Genomic DNA, 20,782 nt, shown 5'->3' on the forward strand with positions numbered 1-20,782 from the left:
GCATGTTTGTATCGTTTGTTGTTGTTAACGTTGTGACACATCCCTCACTGGACGTCTGTGCACAAGAGCTTTATAGCTCATCGGATACCCTCCTCATCTCCAGTCATCCCAACAGCCTCATTCAGGACCTCGGAATGTCGCGATGGACCAATAGGCGAGGCACGCGACGTCAATCAGCCCCCACGGGCCAATCACCGCTCGCTAGGGTCACGCCTTCGCCGGCGCGAGCGCCGATTGGACGAGGGGCGTCAAACGGGGCTCCGTGGCCATTTTGCGGCGAGGCGGAGATCGCCATCTTCTCGTTCCTGGGTCGTGCCGCAGCAATCCGCGTCCATCCTCGCTCCAGTACCGCTCCCTCGCCTCGAACGCAGTTCAGCCATCATCTTGAGCCACCACAGTTATCGTCATGTACCCCAACAGGTTCAGGGGCGGCGGTACCCCTTATAATAACAACAATAACAACAGGCGCGGAGGCGCTAATCTCAACGTGCGCCAGAGTTTCTACGGAAATCGCGACAATAGGCCGCCATTCCAGCAGCATCAACAACAGCAGCAGATACATCAACAACTACTGCAACAGCAGCAGCAAGTACAGCAGCAGCAGAAGCCGCCTCAGGTAACGCAGCAAAAGCCGGTTCAGGTCCCGCCGCAGAAGCCGGTTCAGATCCCGCCGCAGAAACCGCCGACTCCCGTCATGGCGGCTCCTCTGGGCATCAAGACGGCGCCGAGGGTGGAGAAGCCTGGGCCCAACATCGTCATCAACAACAGCAACAACAAGCCGCCCCAGCAGCAGAAGCCACCGGTAGCTGTACAGCAGCAGAAGCCACCGGTAGCTGCACCGCAACAGCAGAAGCCGCCGGTGGCTTTACCGCAGCAGCAGCAGCAGAAGCCTCCGGTGGCTGCACAGCAGCAGAAGCCGCCGGTGGCTGCACCGCAGCAGCAGCAGCAGCAGAAGCCGCCGGTCGCTTCACCGCAGCAGCAGCAGAAGCCGCCAGTCGCTTCACCGCAGCAGCAGCAGAAGCCCCTCACCCAGCAGCAACAGCAGAAGCCGCAGCCTCAGTTGCCCCAACAGCAGCAGAAGCCGCCTTTGACCCCGCAGATACAACAGCAGAAGCCGCAGCAGATACAACAACAGCAGCAGAAGCCGCAGCAGATACAACAGCAGCAGAAGCCGCAGATTCAGCAGATTCAGCAGCAACAGAAGCCGCAGATACAACAGCAGCAGAAGCCGCAGATTCAGCAGCAGCAGAAGCCGCAGATACAGCAGCAGCAGAAGCCGCAGATTCAGCAGCAGCAGCAAGGACAACAGAGTTTGCAGCAGCAGCTTCAGCAGAAGCAACAGGCGAAGGCCGCAGAGGAGGCGGCGACCAAGGAGGAGCAGCAGAGGCAGCTGGCGCTCGACCTCAAGACGTTCAGGAAGCCGGGCGAGAAGACCTACACACAGCGATGCCGCCTCTTCGTGGGCAATGTCCCCAGCGACCTGAGCGAGGAGGGGTTCCGCAAGATGTTCGCCAAGTACGGCGAGCCGTCCGAAATATTCCTCAACTCCGACAAAGGCTTCGGCTTCATCCGCCTGGTGAGCGCCTCGCTCTGCCGCAGCAGCAGCTCGCCCTGTCCCTGCCTCTTTTCTCTTTTGCATCTCCCTGGCTCTGCCATCATCTCCCTCCTGGGTGGCCGCTATCTGCCCCCTATGGAGGAGGAGGAGGAGGGGGAGCTCCCCTCGCTCCCCTTTGTGTGCGGTGGGCGCTGCGGAGGCGCCATGACAGACGACGATGGGCAGAATCGCCGACCTGATGGGGTTAGAAAGGTAGATGACATCGATGGGAGATGCGATTGAGATGGGAAATTCTATTGAAAAGGAGATGGGATTGAGATGGGAAATTCGATTGAGGAGATGGGATGAAGACATGCGATTGAGATGGAAAAATCGATTGAGAGGGAGATGCAATTGAGTGGGGAGATTCGATTAAGTAGGGAAATTCGATTGAGATGGGAGATGTGTTTAAGAGAGGGAGATGTGATTGAGAGGGAGATGTGATTGAGAGGGAGATGTGATTGAGAGGGAGATGTGATTGAGAGGGAGATGTGATTGAGAGGGAGATGTGATTGAGAGGGAGATTCGATTGAGATGAGAGATTCTATTGAAAGGGGGATTCTATTGAGATGGGAGATGCGATTCAGAGGGAGATTCGATTGAGATTGGAGATGCGATTGAGATATGCTATTGAGAGAGCTGTGATTGAGGGATATGATATTGAGAGTGTGAGCTGGGTTTTGATTTGTTTGTCTTTTTTAAGTTCAGTATCTTCCCCGTATATGCTCCAACCCTGAGTGACTAGCGTGGTTTGATATTAGGAAAATAACCCCCCATAACCAGCAGGGGGGTGTGGGGATACCCTCCAAAGAGTTTCATTGTGTGCCGTTTAACATACTAGCAACACTTAGTGCTTGTCTCAACATAACACGCATCAGACACATCTCGTCAACACCCACTCCCCTTACGAGACGCGCATCGCTTGCCCTAAAGCACACTGATGACAAACGGGCAGCCCTCAACAATCTCCGATTTTTTTGGTTCTATTGATGTGCGTTGCAGTGGTGCAAACGTACAACAATACTGGACACATTCGTCAATAACACGGCCCCAAAAGGAAAAGTGTAGAATATACGACGTTTTTGTCAATGACCGTTAATTTCACATATGCCAGTGAGTTTGAGTGGATAAGAGTTGACTTTACACCGATGGTTCCTTATGCGATTAAATAAAAAAACATGTTTGCTGGTAAACTATTTAAAAGGCTTTTGTACAGTTACATATTAGTAACTATTTGAGTAACATAAACCCATCGGTCGTAAAAATAAATCCTCTGAAGTAAAATTGTCAAATGTTGCTTGTGGCATATAATGGGGTAGAAGTTTAGCGAGGTCAAGGAATGACGCTATGTTGCGTCCACACAGACCAATGAACGGGTCGAGGGTGCAGCGAGGAAATTCGAATTCGACCAATCAAGGGGGGAGGGGTTGCCGCCAGAAACCACTGGAGGCGCATTGTCATCGTGTGCATTTATGGGCTGGCCACGTACATTTACATTCAGTAAAAGCAAATTGGAAAAACTCTCCCCCACTATAGAGGGCATCACAATTCTTTACAGTATAAATTAAACGAAGATCGTCTTACATATACAATCAAGGCACGTATCAAAATGAGGGGACATACTCAAGGAAAAAATGACGCTACCTCTGTTGAGCGGTATTGTTGCGGTTAGCGCGTTGCGCTACGAACCTAGCGACCCGGGTTCAATTCCCGCTCACGACCAACACCAGTGACGATTATCTGAACCGGTCCTGGGCCTCCCCTAGGTCGACTCCGCCTCAAATGAATACCTGGTGCGGTGTGAAAATATCGCCACTAGGGAGACAAAGGCGGCCGGGCTTTATGTTGGCCACCCACCCCCTCGTGTGCCGTGTCGGCCTTCATAGGTGCTTGCTAACAGCGCTTGTCCCTACAGTCTGTTAAGGTTATAGGGGGCGGTTTTCGTCTCTGTATGTAAAATGGCAACGCCACGGAGCAAACAAATAGACCGGGGGTGGGGCACTCGATAACACCTGCCCGCCTCCATCCCTGTTTGCCCACCCCTGCGGCGACTAGGAGAAGCTTTTGTAAATGTTTAAAGAGGTTTACGTTGACCTTACTCTCGGCTAAATCAATAGAAATGTTTTGATTTGACGCCTGTGCCATGCGGTGCAATGGTGTAATTTTGTTGCATAGCTTTTCAAAAAACGGCACTACCTCCTTAAAACTCGGTTGTAGAAAATATGGACACGTTTAAATGTTGCTTTTTAAACTAATTTGAAACATTCCTCCAAATGTACTACGATTGTGCTATTGGCGACGTCATGAGACGAATCCATTCGCAAAACCCGCTGATTCAGTGGGCCCAAAAATAGATTTTACGATATATTGTTCCGTCATAAACCAATATTTGCTTTGGTTGTGGCTCTGGAACCACAATATATTATAAGATAATTAATATAAAACATTAACATATTTTTAAAGATGAAAATATAGGCGTGTGGGGAGCGGTAATCATGTGTTTAGTGCAGAGCGCTGCAGACCCTGCGACCCGAGTTCGGTTCCCACTCGCAAGGAGCCGTCCATAAATGACGTCACGCACCTAGGGGGGGGGGGGGAGTCAGACATTTGTGGACGATGTGTGACGGGGGGAGTTTGAGAAATGTGACGTCACATCAAAATGCGCAACTTTAAATAAATACTAGCATAAGTACCCGGCGTTGCCCGGGTGAAAAATATATTTCTTAATAACCTTACATATATACACAGATGGGCTGCTACCCCTGCCCCTCCCAGCCACGATCTCCTCGGCCGCTGTGCAGTAAAATGTACGGCCTATAGTGTGGTGGGGTGTCGAGGCCTAGTACCGTGCAGAGCCTCCGGCCTCGCCTAAATTGCCCACCCGGCTGAGGCTGGGTACGGGTGCCGTTCCCCCCCCCCGCGCTACAATAATACTGTCTAATCGCTATAATTTTATTATCTACCGACCCTATAATAGTAATTGCACACATTGGGGTGGGGGGGGGGGAGTGAAGAGGATGTGAAACTTTTGATTAATTTACCTCAGAGTCGCGTGTTAATGCGTGCGCATATTTTTAACGGGAATTAAAAATGGCGTCCACCCCGCAGCGAATGCGTCGCTACCCGTTGCCAAGGGCAACCGCCGTCCAATGAAACTGCGTATGGTCCGGCGACACACAGACAGACAGATTTGCGATTTTATATATATAGACTAGCATAAGTACCCGGCGTTGCCCGGGTGAAAAATATATTTCTTAATAACCTTACATATATACACAGATGGGCTGCTACCCCCCCCCCTCCCCCAGCCACGATCTCCTCGGCCGCTGTGCAGTAATATGTACGGCCTATAGTGTGGTGGGGTGTCGAGGCCGAGTACCGTGCAGAGCCTCCGGCCTCGCCTAAATTGCCCACCCGGCTGAGGCTGGGTTTTAAAAATATTTAAAAACTACTGTTAATAATGTAACTGCAGTGCGTACTGACTGTGGTGGTACCTGCTTTCACTGCAGCAGTGCATACTGTGGTGGTACCTGCTATGATTACAGCAGTACATGGTGACTCTATAGCAGTATTTATGGACTGTATAGCACAAAGTACTCACCTGTCAGAGTGGCGTGGTGAGGCCTAGTCCCGTGCAGAGCCTCCGGCCTCGCCTAAATTGGCCACCCGGCTGAGGGTGGGTACTGGGGCCGCTACCCCCCCCCCCCGCGCTACAATAATACTGTCTAATCGCTATAATTTTATTATCTACCGAGCCTATAATAGTAATTGCACACATTGTGGTGGGGGGGGGAGTGAAGAGGACGTGAAACTTTGATGAATTTACCTCAGTCGCGTGTTAATGCGTGCGCATATTTTTAACGGGAATTCAAAATGGCGTCCACCCCGCAGCGAATGCGTCGCTACCCGTTGCCAGGGGCAACCGCCGTGGAAAACCAAACGGACCAATCGCGTCTCGCAAATCCCTCACATTTCGTCCAATGAAACTGCGTATGGTCCGGCGACACACACACACACAAACAGACAGACAAACAGACAGACAGATTTGCGATTTTATATATATAGATAGACAACACGTTCTACTTGATTAAATATACTTTTTAATACATGTTTCTCCTACAACATCAAGAGTGTAGCGCCACACATTTAATACGCACTACAATGACAATAGTTTAAAGCGATTTGAAGCATGTTTTTTTTGGGGGGGGGGCAGAGCTTTGTGACGTCATATTTGAGGATGAGGGGGGTCTGACTTTTTGTGACGTCGTGTGATGAGGGGGGTGGTCAAAAATTGACAATCGCGTGACGCCATTTATAGACGGCCCCCAACCATTAACTGACGAATATTTGAATGGGTCTTTAGCCTCAAACGAGTACCTGGTGCGATATATCATTATAACTGGGGAGACAAAGGCGGCCGGGCATAGTGCTGGTCACTCACCCTCTCGTTTACCGTACCGGCCTTCATAGGTTCTCACTAACAACGCTTTCCCCAAGAGTCTGTCAAAACTATATGGGGGGGGGGGGATCTTAGTCTAATAGGCTATGTGCTTTCTGGTCACGTAGTAAGTGTGGCTCCCGAGGTCCACACGCTCAAGAACCACCGTGAGGTGTTGGAGTCGCTTCGATTTATTTTATTTCTCAGCAGAAATTTGCAAAACCACATTTTTGTTAAAAAAAAATGTGCGCGCAGACATACCAACTCCCTACACTTAAGAAACCCTGGGTTTAACCCTGATGTACTGTATGTGGTACACGATGATATCCACTCACGTTATTTTAAGCACAATTTTATGGAATCTATTACGTGTATCTTATATCTGCTTAAAACTTAACGTTTCGTAAATGCATTTTACAATTTACGGGATGGGAAAAAAAAATCCAGTAGACAGCCATCAGTCCCCACCTCCGGCTCTCAACTCCCTCGGTCGCGCATGCGTAGTTGGGCACACAATATGAAGATTGAGCAAGTTTGAAAATTGCTGTTAAATTTAATGTTGAGAAGCACAGCTGTATTCGGCATTTAGTCTCCTCTTCGACGCTGCCTGGACGTCTGGGGGATATGTTGGCTTACCCACACTTTACCACATCACACCCGACGGTCGACTTGCGTACACATTTATACTGCTGAGTGTACAGAGAGGTGTAGGGGGCGAATATAAGTCATTCGCACATTTGTTACAATTGCCACACTCGGGAAGGGGATTTAAACTGGACCTCTTCATTGCAATATGATCACGATTACACAACGGTAACGCCCTCGGTACTTTGTTATCCCACCGTATGTGTGGGTTTTCTGTGGTAGTTGGTTTGCAAATGGTATTTTCGATAACCTAATTCTCGACAGAGGAACTTAAATTGCACTTTGGGCTTATTTTTACAGTGATACATTTGATTGATTTTAATAATACTTGGATTATTATCAAGTTGGACAAAAGATCGCTTGTTTCATGTTTCGGATCACCTTTTGTAATTCCGCAATATAACAGTCAAGTTAATTGAACATGGTCGCTGAGTCAAGTTAGATTGCCACGGTTCGTCTATAAGGCCTTTACAGAACCGTTTCCAAATCCACAATTTCTCAAGCTGTCGATCTGCACGATGACTTCACGAGCAATTGTACAATATTTGACATCTCTTTACATACGAGTACAGTGATCACCCTGGTATGTATGTTGAACTTCCTTCGCATCGTGCGTAGCCAATCGTGCTAATCAGTTTTTAAACGTAAAATCCGAGCTAATTTTCATGACAGAAAATGTATGTACTTTATTCTTGATTTAGGTTTGCTGATTTCTGTTCACTGCATTGTTGTACAGGTACCTTCTTTTATGTTTATGTTTTTGTAATTTTGGTGACCCAGGTCACTCATGCAATGGAGACTATTCAGGTATCTTTGAGTTCGTTGGAGAAATGTTAAATACCTCGCCTGGTAATACAGGAGGTTGTGGGTTCAATCCAGACCCTGATGCGGTCTGTATATTTGGAGTTTGCATGTTTTCCTTCTGGTTGCATTGATCTTTCTCTGGGTTTTTCTCTCCAAATTTATAAATGTGTTTAAAGTATTTGGCTGCAATAAATGTCCTCATGATAAGCCACTTTGTTGAGCCATCATGTGCAGCCAGGTCGCTTCTGAACGAGCTGTACAGCTCAATGGGCCTTACCTGGTAAAATAAAATAGAAATGGGTGGATCTGGGTTGTGCATTTATGCTTGGCTACATTAACCTGTAATAACAATTTTCAAGAATAGTTTTTAGTAAATATTTTTAAACAAAATAAACTTGAAACTTGTGACTCCCGCCCACAGGAGACGCGCACCATTGCCGAGTTGGCCAAGGCAGAGCTGGACGGCATCATGATGCGTAACCGGCCTCTGCGTGTGCGTTTCGCCACGCACGGGGCCGCCCTGTCGGTACGGAACCTCTCGCCTATGGTTTCCAATGAGCTGCTGGAGGAGGCCTTCAGCCTATTCGGCATGGTGGAGCGCGCCGTCGTGGTGGCGGACGAGCGTGGCCGCTCCACCGGCCGTGGTATCGTCGAGTTCGCTACCAAGCCTGCGGCACGAAAAGCACTGGACCGTTGCACGGACGGCGCCTTCCTGCTGACTGCGTGAGTGCCTTGGACTTCAAATTCAATGTGTGCGGTCAAATTGTAGTCGAATCAAAAAGTTTCAGGGATAAATGCATTCCATTATTTCCCATTGGATTTTGCTATTGCTGCTATGTGACTCGTTCATAACTATACGATTGACTACATGGTCTGTTGACTACATGTTTTTGTGTTAAGCCGGGTTGGTGTGTGCAAAGTTATGATTGTGCTTGGTCTGGGTAATAAAGGGTAAGGGTTAGTTTGGTCACCGAAAATTTACACTTTGGTCTGTTAGCCGGCTATGTTCCTTTTGGACCTTTGCATTTTTCAAGGCATCTCAACCCATGGGCCAGTTTCTACTATTATCAGCAGCATGTGGCCAGTTGCCACAAAGCTGCATGTATGCCCACCTTTGACTTTAATTTCTCAGTTTTTGAGGTTTATGAAGAATGGCAATACGTAGCTTGGTGGTTTCTTAATCATCATAAGCTGTGAACTATACTTTGCTAAATGAAGGACTCTCTGAGTTCTATATATCATGGGTGCATGATGCGACAAGCCATCATCCATATAGCCCTTAATCGTGAGTTGGTTTTTGCGCTCCTGTTTCCACGGTAGACATCCACTCAGGAGTGTTCTCTTTTGTTGCCATTTTTACGATCAACGGCCGTCGTAAATTCACCTAACGTCCTTCTAAAGTCCACTTAAGTTTCTTAAGTCAATTTGATGTCGGTGACTTGAGCATGTTCTCTAATCCTTCCTTGGCTTTACTGTACGTTTTATTCCAAACATGCCCCCCATGCTTCTTTGTGCACTTTTAGAATTTTGTTCCAAATTCTTTGTCCCCGTTTCTGATGTGACAGCAGTTAATGTTTATTATTCACACTCATTTAGGTTGCTTTTCATTATTAATAGTTTATTTATAAAGCACTACAGCCTGCTCATGTTTTAATGTTCCGTTTATCATTTTGATCCTCAGTATTATATATGTACGCTGTTGTGTTTTCATTTGTGTCCCTCTGAAGATTACTTCAGTTTAGTGAACTTGTACATGACTTATTTTTCCATATGCAGCCAATACTGTACTCAGTTCTGTAATTTTCTGTAGTTCATTTCCATTGGCTGTTTTCAGAAAAAATCTGAGATTCTTAATATAAATTAGGAAATGCACTTCAAGACACTGACGGATACTAACTCAGTGCCATGTAATTTGCTTGAGGACCCGTTGTGGGATCGACGTAGTAATGGAGGTCTGCGTACGGTTTGACAGCTCGCCCCGGCCCGTGATCGTGGAACCACTGGAGCAGTATGACGAGGAGGACGGGTTGCCGGAGAAGTCCATTCAGAAGCACCCACTCTACCAGAAGTGAGCATTGCCACTATCACCGCCACTTATTTGATGTTTGATATTTTATGAGTTGTCTCACGATGCCTAACTTTTAGTGTTTCACATCTACTTGCGGACACTTGTGGCTTTCATTCCGCCTTTGCCGTGTGCTCTGCAATATTAGTGTGGGTTTTGTTTACTTGGAACACATTTTTAGGAATTGGGGTTATTGATAACCTTTCATGTAAAATTATATTTGCTGTAACCACTCTTATCACAGGGAATGTGTAGACAATGGGTGATCAGGAATCCATTCGAGTGAATAATAGTATTTGTTAATGTTTTCTCTACAATGTTTTTATTTGCTTGTTACACATTAAGTGCAACATTTGGAAGCTTTTGTCTTCATAGGATTGTATCTGATGTTGTGCGGTTGTTGCAGGGAACGGGAGCAGCCACCTCGCTTTGCGCAGCCTGGCTCGTTTGAGTGCGAGTTTTCAACACGGTGGAAGTCTCTCGATGAGATGGAGCGTCAACAGAGGGACCAGGTGGAAAAGAACATGAGGGAGGCTCGTGAGAAACTGGATGCTGAGATGGAGGCAGCTTCTCACGAGCACCAGGCCATGCTCATGCGCCAAGGTGACCTTTGCACCTCACGTTCATGTCGTTTTACAGTTCTAACAGATATATATATAAATTAACGGACATCCAGTTTACATTTCTTTATTGTAAGTTGTATCTTCTTGGTTCTTTCGGTAAAATCACGTAGAAGGGAAGTAATAAAATAATAAAAATAAAACAATAAAATAATTCTCACGACGTTTCGGCCACAACGCAAGCAGCCGTCCTCAGGTGAAGAATGAAACACCACCAAGCTTGGAGCGTATATTTAAGCTGGGTTGGAGGGGGGGAGGTGAGAAGAAGAGCGCCTAGACAAAATAATTTGCATATCAAGAGGAATTTAGCATATGGAAAAAGCGTAGGAGGTGGGCGGGGGGTTTCAAATTAATATTATGCCCGTGCATTATGCAGGATATATTATCATTTAAATTCTTAAAGTGTTGGGTTGCCTTTATGGAAAGCTGTCGGAGGTATTTAACAAGGGTGATGTCCTGAAATCCGTGATTTCTTTCAGAGTTGTTGCGGCGTCAGGAGGAGTTGAGGCGCTTGGAGGAACTGAGAAACCAGGAGCTCCAGAAGCGCAAGGAAATTGAGATGAGGTCAGTTTACAAACCTGTTTCAGTCATCATAATAGTTTAATTTAACACGTTACTTCTTACCCATGTCTCTTGCAAAAGAAACGTCAGAAGGTATTCGTACATTTAATAGTTCTCCCTTGCATTGTATTTGTATTGCATTGACGCACTGATCAGCTTGTGCTTGCTGGGCTCCTGTGAAACATTACATTTTCTTTAAGATCAGGTAGAAGCCCATTGAGACAATCCATCTTTTCCAAGCGAGCCCTTAAAAAAACGTTTTTGCGCAACATAAACACCGATTTAAACCAAACAGCAATAGCTTATGGGTTCTAGTGCAAAAAAATTAAGAAATGCCTTTTACAGCAAAAAGTTGCTTTTTCTGTGATATCACACAAAATCAAATCCTCTGTATCATCTGTTTTGCAAATATAGTCCATATTTTACAAGTTAAGGACTTAACATTTTATACCTAGATGCTTGAAGGGAACCACCATTGTCCAGTGGTATTTCTTATGGGCCAAGTTTCTTGGGTTCACTGGATATAAATTAATTTATATACAGTTTAATCACTTTCTTACTGAAGCAGAGAATAAAGGGTGATGTTCACTAAATGTGGAAGTCTGAATGAATTTTCTCATGAGCTTTAAGTCTTAGTTGTGTTCGTAAAATAAATGTGAAAAAAGAACATTAATGGAGCATGTGACATCCAAGGTAATATATTCTTAAGACATTGTATCAAATTATTATTATTAAAAAATTGCAAGTCTGCATTTCAGTTATTATCTAGAAAACAGTTTTCTAATTGGCTCCTTCATTTCACTTTTTGGGAATCTTTCCGGATGACCCCCAATTTCAGCTTATTCAAATCTACCTTTGAGATGTTCTACTGTGCTTGACTTAAAATACAATTCAAATTTTGTTGATGGAAAAATACAATGACGTTGCATATTAGGATGAAATTAAATGTCTTAAATGTTTATCTTACCTATAAAAGGCATTCTTTGTCTGTCTGTCCCTCTGTCCGTCTGCGCACACACGCTCGAGGAATTTTGCTCTCAGACGGTGGGGTTTACGTAGAAAAAAATTTGCCGGGCAGCACGCCCCTAGCCCCTAGCCCCGCGGTAGGAATAGGCTATTCCGTTGTCCCATCCGTAAACTTTAAAGTAGTTAAATTCACGTTTGAGTGTGATTTCTCTTCATTTCATTATTTACTTTTTCCGCCCAGCGCGGAACAAAGCACGCTATTGCGCATGCGCGAATCGCTGACAGGAGTTGCCCCTGGCAACGCACGCACGCCATTGGTGGAGGGGGGGGGGGATTTCTCATTCTCGTTCAAAATACAAAAAAATGTACACGCAACGCTGAGGTAAATTCATCAAAGTGTCACGTCCTCTTCTCTCCCCCACCCCATACTATTATATGGTCGGTAGATACTAATTTTATAGCGCTTAGACAGGACTATTGTAGCGGGGGGGGGGGGTAGCGGCCCAGCCTCGGCCGGCTGGGCAATCTAGGCGAGGCCGGGGGCTCTGCACGGCACTCTTGTTAGGCGAGTACTTTGTGCTATAGAGTCGATATATACTGCTACTAGCGGGAAATACCTGGCGTTGCCCTGGGGGAAAAATGTTTTAAAATGTCTGAACTTTTAAACATACTATACAAAGGAAAAGAAAACTCATTGATTAAAAATAAAATAAAACCCAGGTGCGCCACGATTCGATTATTTAAATCGTGCAAAGGAATCGCAGGTTGTAGATTTCTTTAGAATCGGCCTATTCCCGTTTAATATAAGTTGGTTGCATATCGGCAAGTATGCTAAACATTTCGAACAGACACACATTCACAAATTTCCCTTTTTTATATATAAGAAGATAGTCAGCATGTACTATTGTAGTGATAGCAGGTACCACCACAATCGGTATGCACTGCTGTGATAGCAGGTACTACCACAGTCGGTATGCATTGCTGTAGTGAAAGCAGGTATCACCACAGTATGCACTGCTGTAATCATAGGTACCACCACAGTATGCAATGCTGTAGTTATAGCAGGATTCCACCATAGTCGGTATGCACTGCTGTAGTGATAGCAGGTACCACCAAAGGTCGGTATGCACTGCTGTCGTTGTACCAGGTACGACCAAATTTTGTATGCACTGCTGTAGTTGAAGTAGGTACCACCACAGTTGATATGCACTGCTGTAGCAATATCAGGATACCACCATAGTCAGTATGCACTGCTGCAGTGATAGCAGGTTCCACCAGTCAGTATGCACTGCTGCAGTGATCGCAGGTAACCACCACAGTCGCTATGCACTGCTCTAGTGAAAGCAGGTACCACCACAGTATGCACTGCTGTAATCATAGCAGGTACCACCACAGTCGATATGCACAATTCGTTCCAGAAACGTGGTTGTCATCGAAAGCACTCATATCAAAGTGAATTTCCTCAGATGATTCGTTCCACAACCAAAAAATCCTTTATTCATATAAAAATGATTAATACAAAATACCTTTTTTATATTTTTATTATTTAAATTTAATATAAAGTAATCAAATTTATTAATAAAATGTATTCGTGGCTGGTGTGAGGGAGACAAGAGGAGAGGAGGGTTATTGTGTAGGACGACTTTCACTTGCAGTACAGTTACTAAAGAACAGTTACTACACTTGGACACAAAAAAATGCTTTACGCACACACACGTGGTCGCAACACAATAGTAAACAGTATACACTCGCACGGATGTTGACTATACGAGTGAGGCACACCAACTGAGACCGATCATGGGAGACAATTACCCACAATCCCGTAGCGAGAACGAGACAAGAACCATCGGCTCAGTTGTGATCACGTGACGCTCGGCAGACAAAGCGTATACGTACTACTCGTATTTATCAAGTTAATATTTATTTTAAAAAATTGCTCATCTTGCAAAACACTCGCAGACCAAGTTACTCGCAATCCAAGGTTTTACTGTATGACCAAATTTGGTATGCACTGCTGTAGTTAAAGCAGGTACCACCACAGTCAGTATGCACTGCTGCAGTGATAGCAGTTTCCACCACAGTATGCACTGCTGCAGTGATCGCAGGTACCACCACAGTCGGTATGCACTACTGTAGTGAAAGCAGGTACCGCCACAGTCAGTATGCACTGCTGTAGTGAAAGCAGGTACAGCCACAGTATGTACTGCTGTAATCAGAGCAGGTACCACCACAATCGGTATGCACTGCTGAGATAGTAGGTACTTCCACAGTCGGTATGCACTACTGTAAACATAGCAGGTACCACCACAGTGAGTATGCATTGCTGTAGTGAAAGCAGGTACAACCACATTATGTACTGCTGTAATCATAGCAGGTACCACCACAGTCGGTATGCACTGCTGTTATAGCAGATACCACCACAGTCAGTATGCACTGCTGTAATCATCGCAGTAACCACCACAGTATGCACTGCTGTAGTGATAGTAGATACTGCTATCAAGTTGGTAGATACTGCTATATAGAGTTAGTAGATACTCAAACAGTCAGTATATACCACTACAGTCAGTAAATACTGCTACAGTCAGTAAATACTACAATACAGTCAGTAGCTACTACTGGCTCAGTTGATACTACTGTACAGTCAGTAGATACAACTACAGAATCAATAGATACAACTTACTCTGTTGTATGTAGGGTGTGTAGGTATATATACCTACGCGGGGGTAAAGATATTTTTTGAGGTGGGGGGTCGACAATTTTCGGAAACCTTTTGGATTAACTACCCCCCACTTTCCATAACTTTTTTGACTTGTGCAAGCCTCTTATAATTTGTTGGTGGAGAAATGGACAAGCGGCCCACCGGGCTCTCACAATACCTTAGTATCTGTGTATGTATAAGGTTTTTAAGAAACGTTTTGAAATCTATTTTTTGCCCGGGCAACGCCGGGTACTTCCTGCTAGTCTTACCTACATAAGTCTTTTTGTCTGTCCATCTGTGTGTGAACGCACCTTGTGACACTTTTAACTCACAAACTGTGGGGTTTACGTTTCAAAGAGTACCCAGATACCACACGATAAGCCTGGGGGTGAGCCAGTGCTATTCGTATTTCACATCCGTCAACTTTGAAGTAGTTAAATTAACAATGTATTACTATTAATTATTATATTACAATGCTGGGCGCTCGCCAAAGTACACATCTGCGCATGCGCGAGAACGCTGACCCGTGGTTGCCTTAGCAACCCACACGCGATCGGTGGGGGTGTGGAAAAATCATCATTCGTGTTAAAAATGCAAAACAATACACAATGCTAAGGTCAATTCTTCACAGTGTGATGTCCCCCCCCACCCCAATCTGTGCAGTTACTACTATAGAGTTGGTAGATGCTACTACTATAGTCCGTAGATACTACTGCAGAGCGGGCGGGGGGATTGTGGGGGGGGGGGTTGCAGCCCAGCATCAGCTTGCCAAGGTTCCACCTCAGCCGGCTGGGCAATCTAGGCAAGGTCGGGGGCTCTGCACGGAACTAGGCCTCACCATGGTACTCTGTTAAGTTAGTAATTAACTGCTATAGAGTAGGTAGATACTACTGTAGAGTAGGTAAATACTACTGTAGAGTAGGTAGATGCCACGAGTCAGTAGATACTACTGTAGAGTAAATAGATACTATAGATTCAGTAGAGTCTATTTGCTACTGTAGAGTTGGTTGATACTACTGCAGTCAGTAGATACCACTATGGTCAGTAAATACTGCTGCAGTCAGTAGATACTACTGTAGCATTAGTAGTTACTACTATAGAGTCGGTAGATGCTACTGTAGAGCCATATACTGCTGTAGAGTTAGATATGACTATAGTCACGATATACTACTCACACTATTGTATGTAGGGTGTGTAGGTGTTTGTTCCATGCAATCTGCTTTGTCTCAATGTAATTCCCCCTTGGATCTCTCAATTTTTTGTGTGTACGCTTAAACTTTTTCGTTTAACTTTTACTGCCCATTTGTAATTGTCAAAATGAAAGAAAATGTTCCACTGGGCACATGGTATGTTGTTAATGTAGATGTTTGAGAGGGTGGAATTTCAGCTGTGAATATGCCGTGTGCACTCGCAGACACGAGGAGGAACGCAGGCGGCGCGAGGAGGAGATGATCCGGCGCCAGCGCGAACAGGAGGAAATGCTCCGTCGCCAGCAGGATAGCTACCGCATGAACTACATGGAGGGCGCCGTGAGTACCCAGGTCGCTTGCCGACCCATGCAGAGCCAAGGCTGGGCTCTCGGTGACTCCGTATTGGCATTTGTTTAATTCTGCCAGTGCCAATGACAATTGATGTTGCAATGCATGTTCTGTTTATAATCGCATAAATATCTCTTCTCACCAGGAATAGGGTCTTAAGGGACCTGCATTCTTTAGTTTGGTACAGATTTGCTTTGCACACGTGCATCAAATGGTTGTTTTTCCCTTTAATCACTTAATGAAAATGATTTGCTTTCATAATATAACAATGTTCATGAACTAAATTTAAATTGAAGAATTACTGATTTGCTACCAGGGTTTTTTGACAATTTCATATTCTGCCTGTGGAGTTTGTAAACTTTTCATAATTTTCTGATTTTTGTTTGTTTGTGTCAGCCTGTGAATGCCAGCGCTGGAATTTACCCCATTCCAGTGCTGATCATGTAGAGACCAGAAGGTGCTCCTTGCGTAATTGGCAATGTCTACTGTTGCATTCAGCCTGTTCACTTCAGAAAGAGTGCACTCAGTGAAAAGTTGGTTTGATTATCTATATTGTTCGAGCTAATGTGTTTACTTCATTGAAATTTAGTAGAATTAATTTATTGTTTCCAATATTTGGAACATAAACGCTGCAAGGTGGCTTTTTTATAGTCACGTAAGAAACAACTCCAAACTTTGATACCCTGTGAATGAATTAACTAAATCATGCAGTAATATTGCGTAATATATACTTATTTAAATAGGGATTTGAAACCTTGAAAAGGTGTAATTTTTTTATGACTGATTGCCTTTACAATTTTAAACGGGTGTAAATATCAATATTAATACACGTTATATAGAATTATCCATAGATGTAATTTGTGTATATAATGGTATCTATACCTAATTTACAATATGGAAATTAAGTGTTGATTGGCAGCATATTGTTGACATCAGCTTGAGTTGCATATTTACCAAAGCCTGTACATGAGTAACCAAAATATCCTCGGTTAAGAATGTGTACAGCTTCTCTGGCATATATTTCTTATCCAAGTATCGGTTGTCACGAGCATACACATGTGCATATCGTGAAATTAATTAACGCAAATCTGTACTCAGTAAATACCACAAATGCATTCCTAGCAAATTGTTTTGCACATCAAAATGTAGAGCTGAGAAGAATTCCTTTTTCAGACCCATTCTGGTGAGAACACTTGTAGAAAATGTGTCGCTGTTTACAGCACATGGAACATTGTTGAGAGACATGCCTAAAATCTAACTTCGATGATTGTTTTCTCACAGGATGATAAGTCCATTTTCACTGAAGGTTATGGAATGCTCCAGCACCAGCTACATAGTTCCCAGGCACGTAATGTTGGGCTCCACATCATCAGGCTGTGGCTATTAAGAACCTAAGATTGCTGTGTTGGACGCCATCACACTGCATTCTCATGGGATACTAAACATCACCTCAAATATGCAAACTCTCTTTGGAACTTCAATGCTGTATTACTTTTGTTCCCAACTTTGCTTTGTGGGACATTTAATTTAAACATGTCTATTATTAATGTATTATGTGGGTGCACGAGGTTGTGCGCATTCTTAATGTTGAGCTGCATATCTCTTACACATCTCAGCGATGGCATGTTACCTAAAATATTCCTCAGGTCATAGCCCTCATGGTAAATAAATAGTACCATATCTAAGGGGCATTGATGAAGAGTGATGCAAGTATGTAACAATACCATAATGCTTCGGGTATCTGTGAGAAAGTTATTACATTGTGAATAACTTTACCTAAGGCTAGCCACAATTTTTGCGGTTTACTGTGACAGAAAATGACCAGTGACCCATGATTATTGCAGGTAAATTGTGAATGTCACCTAACCAGGTGACAGTTGATTAAATTCCTACCAGTAACAGCTTCAGGTGCACTGACATGTTAAACGCATGAAGTTCATTAAGAAGCTTATTAAGAAGAGAAAAAAAAACTTGAAATGATACATAATATAGTATCAATTTCATTATCTGTAATGGTTATCAATCTCGTCCGGCCATGCTATTTTCTGCAAAGGTCAGCCTGAATCATCGTGGTATATGTGAGTCATGAAGAAAATAAGGTTCTTGTGCACATTTTGTGCATCGTGGAGTTGAATGCACGCGCACATGCGTTTATGGGTGTACACGCATATAACATGCATGCGTTTGCAAGTGCCTAACTGCTGCAAAAAAATTGGTGGTACACCTCACCACTGCGTTGATGATGTTTTGCAAGTTCTACTTTTTGTTCACATTGGGTACGGAAACTTCTTTACTGTGGTCCGTGACATCACAGACCATTGGAAGTTTTAAGCACTTGTTTTGCTTGCTCTTTTGGGAGGGGTTAAGGAGGTGAAAGAATTCCCCTCCCAGCAGAGTGATTGAAATTAGTCAAGTGCTGCACAGTAACTGGCAGGAGCTATTGTGTGGTGATTGTTTCAGGAGTAGGCTGTAAAGCTGACGAATTGTAACTAATTCTGTCATCTTAATATTGACGGAAGCTGATGAGTATTTGGAAGATCGGTGATTTGTAAGGTCCATTGTGTTAGGATTGATAATGCTCAAGTGCTTAACTTGTCGTGACTGATTAGCACGGTTGACTACATGCGAAAGAAGTTCAACATAAATACAAAATGGATATTCAGTTATTTTGCAGCGATTGGATTGATAACCTACTTCGCATCACATTGTGCATGAAGTAGAAGTTGAGCATACCATTTGATTTAAGTATTTGTTCAATATTGACACTAAGATTGAAAGTGTGAATGTAATTGCTCTCTAGCATTCTGTAATGGTTACTTATTATGATTATCCAATGAAGGCAGCATTTTAGGAAAAAGTTGTACCCCCGACCGAAAACCAGGCAAATTGAACAAAGGGTTGCTCAACTTGGCGATATTATTGATGTCAATGAAACCTCGTAATGCGAATTATGTCATTGTGTGACATAGTTCAACTTGACATAATTTTATGATGTCAAATTCCACGTGCCTCCTCCCTGCCCTCTTAATAACGTTATGACTTGTGATGTCGGCACGTCGCGTGGCATGCTTCATGTTTCTTGTGCTGCAGTTAGACACCCAAAGCTGGACCATTGCACAGCAGGTAGATACTCAAAAGTTTATCCCAGAGCCGTGTGTACACATGGGAGATGTCTAGGTTAGTGACCAGGTTTCAGATGTTTTGGCTTTGAAAGTCCTGCACAGCTTGTTCCTATATCAATTATTTAAGAACAATTTGGTTTATGTCATAGGTGTTTACTTGAAGCCATTGCTAATCATGCTTCTCACTTAGCAAAGAGACTGCATGTGCAACAAATACCAATTAGGACTGTTATTCCAGCCAAGGGGCTGAGCACTAGAGTGATTGGTTTGCAGTAGGCAGTAGGTTGGTTGCGAGCTCAAATCTGGGTTGGGGTTTTACTTTGCCCATCATCCTTCCGGGTTAATATCACCTTATGAAGTCGCCAGTGGTTTTATGGATATACTTGCCCCCGTCATAGAAATGTAGAATTTATATCACTGGCCGAGGACTGTAAATGGGAATTGAGCACCACCTCAATGCTCATTTGAGTATTGAATCACTTTGACTTTAGATGTTTGTGTAAAGTCAATGTTGGTTATTCATTGCCAAAACTGGATCAGACCGATGAGCTGGGAATTGCCACTGTTTGGTGTCACCCAAATTCTGGATTTAACAGAGATTGGCAAGGATACAACTTGGACTTGGTGCACTAATGTTTGGCGAGCACTGCTAATTGGATTTCTGAATAGAGTTATGGTTTTGAAGAGATGTACTTTGAACTTTTTTCGCACCGTACATAGGCATCCGTGCTAATCCGAGGTGTAGGGGAAGGACAACAAACTAAGCACATAGTGCATTGAAGAATTACCCAAAAGAGTGATGATATTGTTTTGCATTTATTCATATTTTAGCATTATTTTCTTTCTATAACACTAACCTAATTTTTGTTCCTGGGTAGTAAGTGTTATTTCGTAGTTGCTTATGCCTAAAAAGTATATAAAATGGCTATTATTCCCCACAACCCTTTCTTTTGTGACCAGGACAATGATATTTTGATATTGCCCTCTTTTCAATGAGAAAACAGGCGAATTTGGGTCTTTTCGTTCACATAGTCAGAAAAACAAACCATATAAATCAAAATTAACATTTATTTATACTAAAGTAATACAAAAATGATGACAAATGATTTAGAAGTGAGTAGTTTTTCAAGATTTACGATTATACTGTAAATCACTTTCACGAATCAGCCCCCAAATGTAGTCTCCCATCATGTTCTCATACTGTCCTTGGTAGCGGCATTCAAAGTCCAGTATATCCTGGTGGAAGCGCTCGCCTTGCTTCTCCTAGTACATTCCCATTTACTCCTTGAATTTATCAAGATGAGCATCAAGGATATGGACTTTGAGAGACATCCTGCAGCCCATTGTGCTGTAGTTCTTCACCAGAGTCTTAACCAGCTCCACAGTTTTCGACCTTGTGATTGCCCAGGAAGCCACGAACCACTGCGACAAATCTGTTCCAAGCCGCTTTCTCCTTACTAGTGAGCTTCTTGGGGAATTCATTGCACTCCATGATCTTCTTTATCTATGGTCTAATGAAGACACCGGCTTTGAACTTTGCCTTAGCTTAGGGAAGAAGTCTTGAAGGTACTTGAAGGCTGCCGACTCCTTATCTACAGCACCGACTGTTTTATAAGGCCCAATTTGATGTGCAGTGGTGGCATCAGCACCTTCCGGGGGTCCACCAGTGGCTCCCACTTGACGTTGTTCCTCCCCACAGAGAACTCGGTCCGCTGTGGCCAGTCCCGCCTG

General features: G+C 44.1%; 1 protein-coding gene across 5 annotated transcripts in view; it reads left to right on the plus strand.

Annotated features, from left to right (window-relative positions):
* Window positions 1–248: 248 nt before the first annotated feature.
* Window positions 249–20,782, plus strand: part of LOC133354588 (paraspeckle component 1-like) — a 95,026-nt gene continuing 74,492 nt past the window's right edge. For 4 of the 5 annotated variants that reach the window (XR_009756605.1, XR_009756606.1, XM_061571542.1 and 1 more), the window contains exons 1-6: window positions 249–1,576; window positions 7,903–8,204; window positions 9,454–9,549; window positions 9,953–10,149; window positions 10,646–10,730; window positions 15,806–15,920. Coding sequence is in view for 3 of the 5 variants with exons in the window: in XM_061571542.1 (XP_061427526.1) it covers window positions 407–1,576; window positions 7,903–8,204; window positions 9,454–9,549; window positions 9,953–10,149; window positions 10,646–10,730; window positions 15,806–15,920 (1,965 nt within the window). In the remaining 2 variants the exon portion in view is untranslated. Of the gene's footprint in view, window positions 1,577–7,902; window positions 8,205–9,453; window positions 9,550–9,952; window positions 10,150–10,645; window positions 10,731–15,805; window positions 15,921–17,210; window positions 17,396–20,782 lie in introns of those variants that run through there. The other variant, XM_061571544.1, reaches the window with a different exon arrangement.

The sequence above is a fragment of the Lethenteron reissneri genome, chromosome 48 (assembly GCF_015708825.2).
Source record: "Lethenteron reissneri isolate LAM-NWPU_2019-01 chromosome 48, ASM1570882v1, whole genome shotgun sequence".
In the NCBI taxonomy this organism is placed as follows: Eukaryota; Metazoa; Chordata; class Hyperoartia; order Petromyzontiformes; family Petromyzontidae; genus Lethenteron; species Lethenteron reissneri.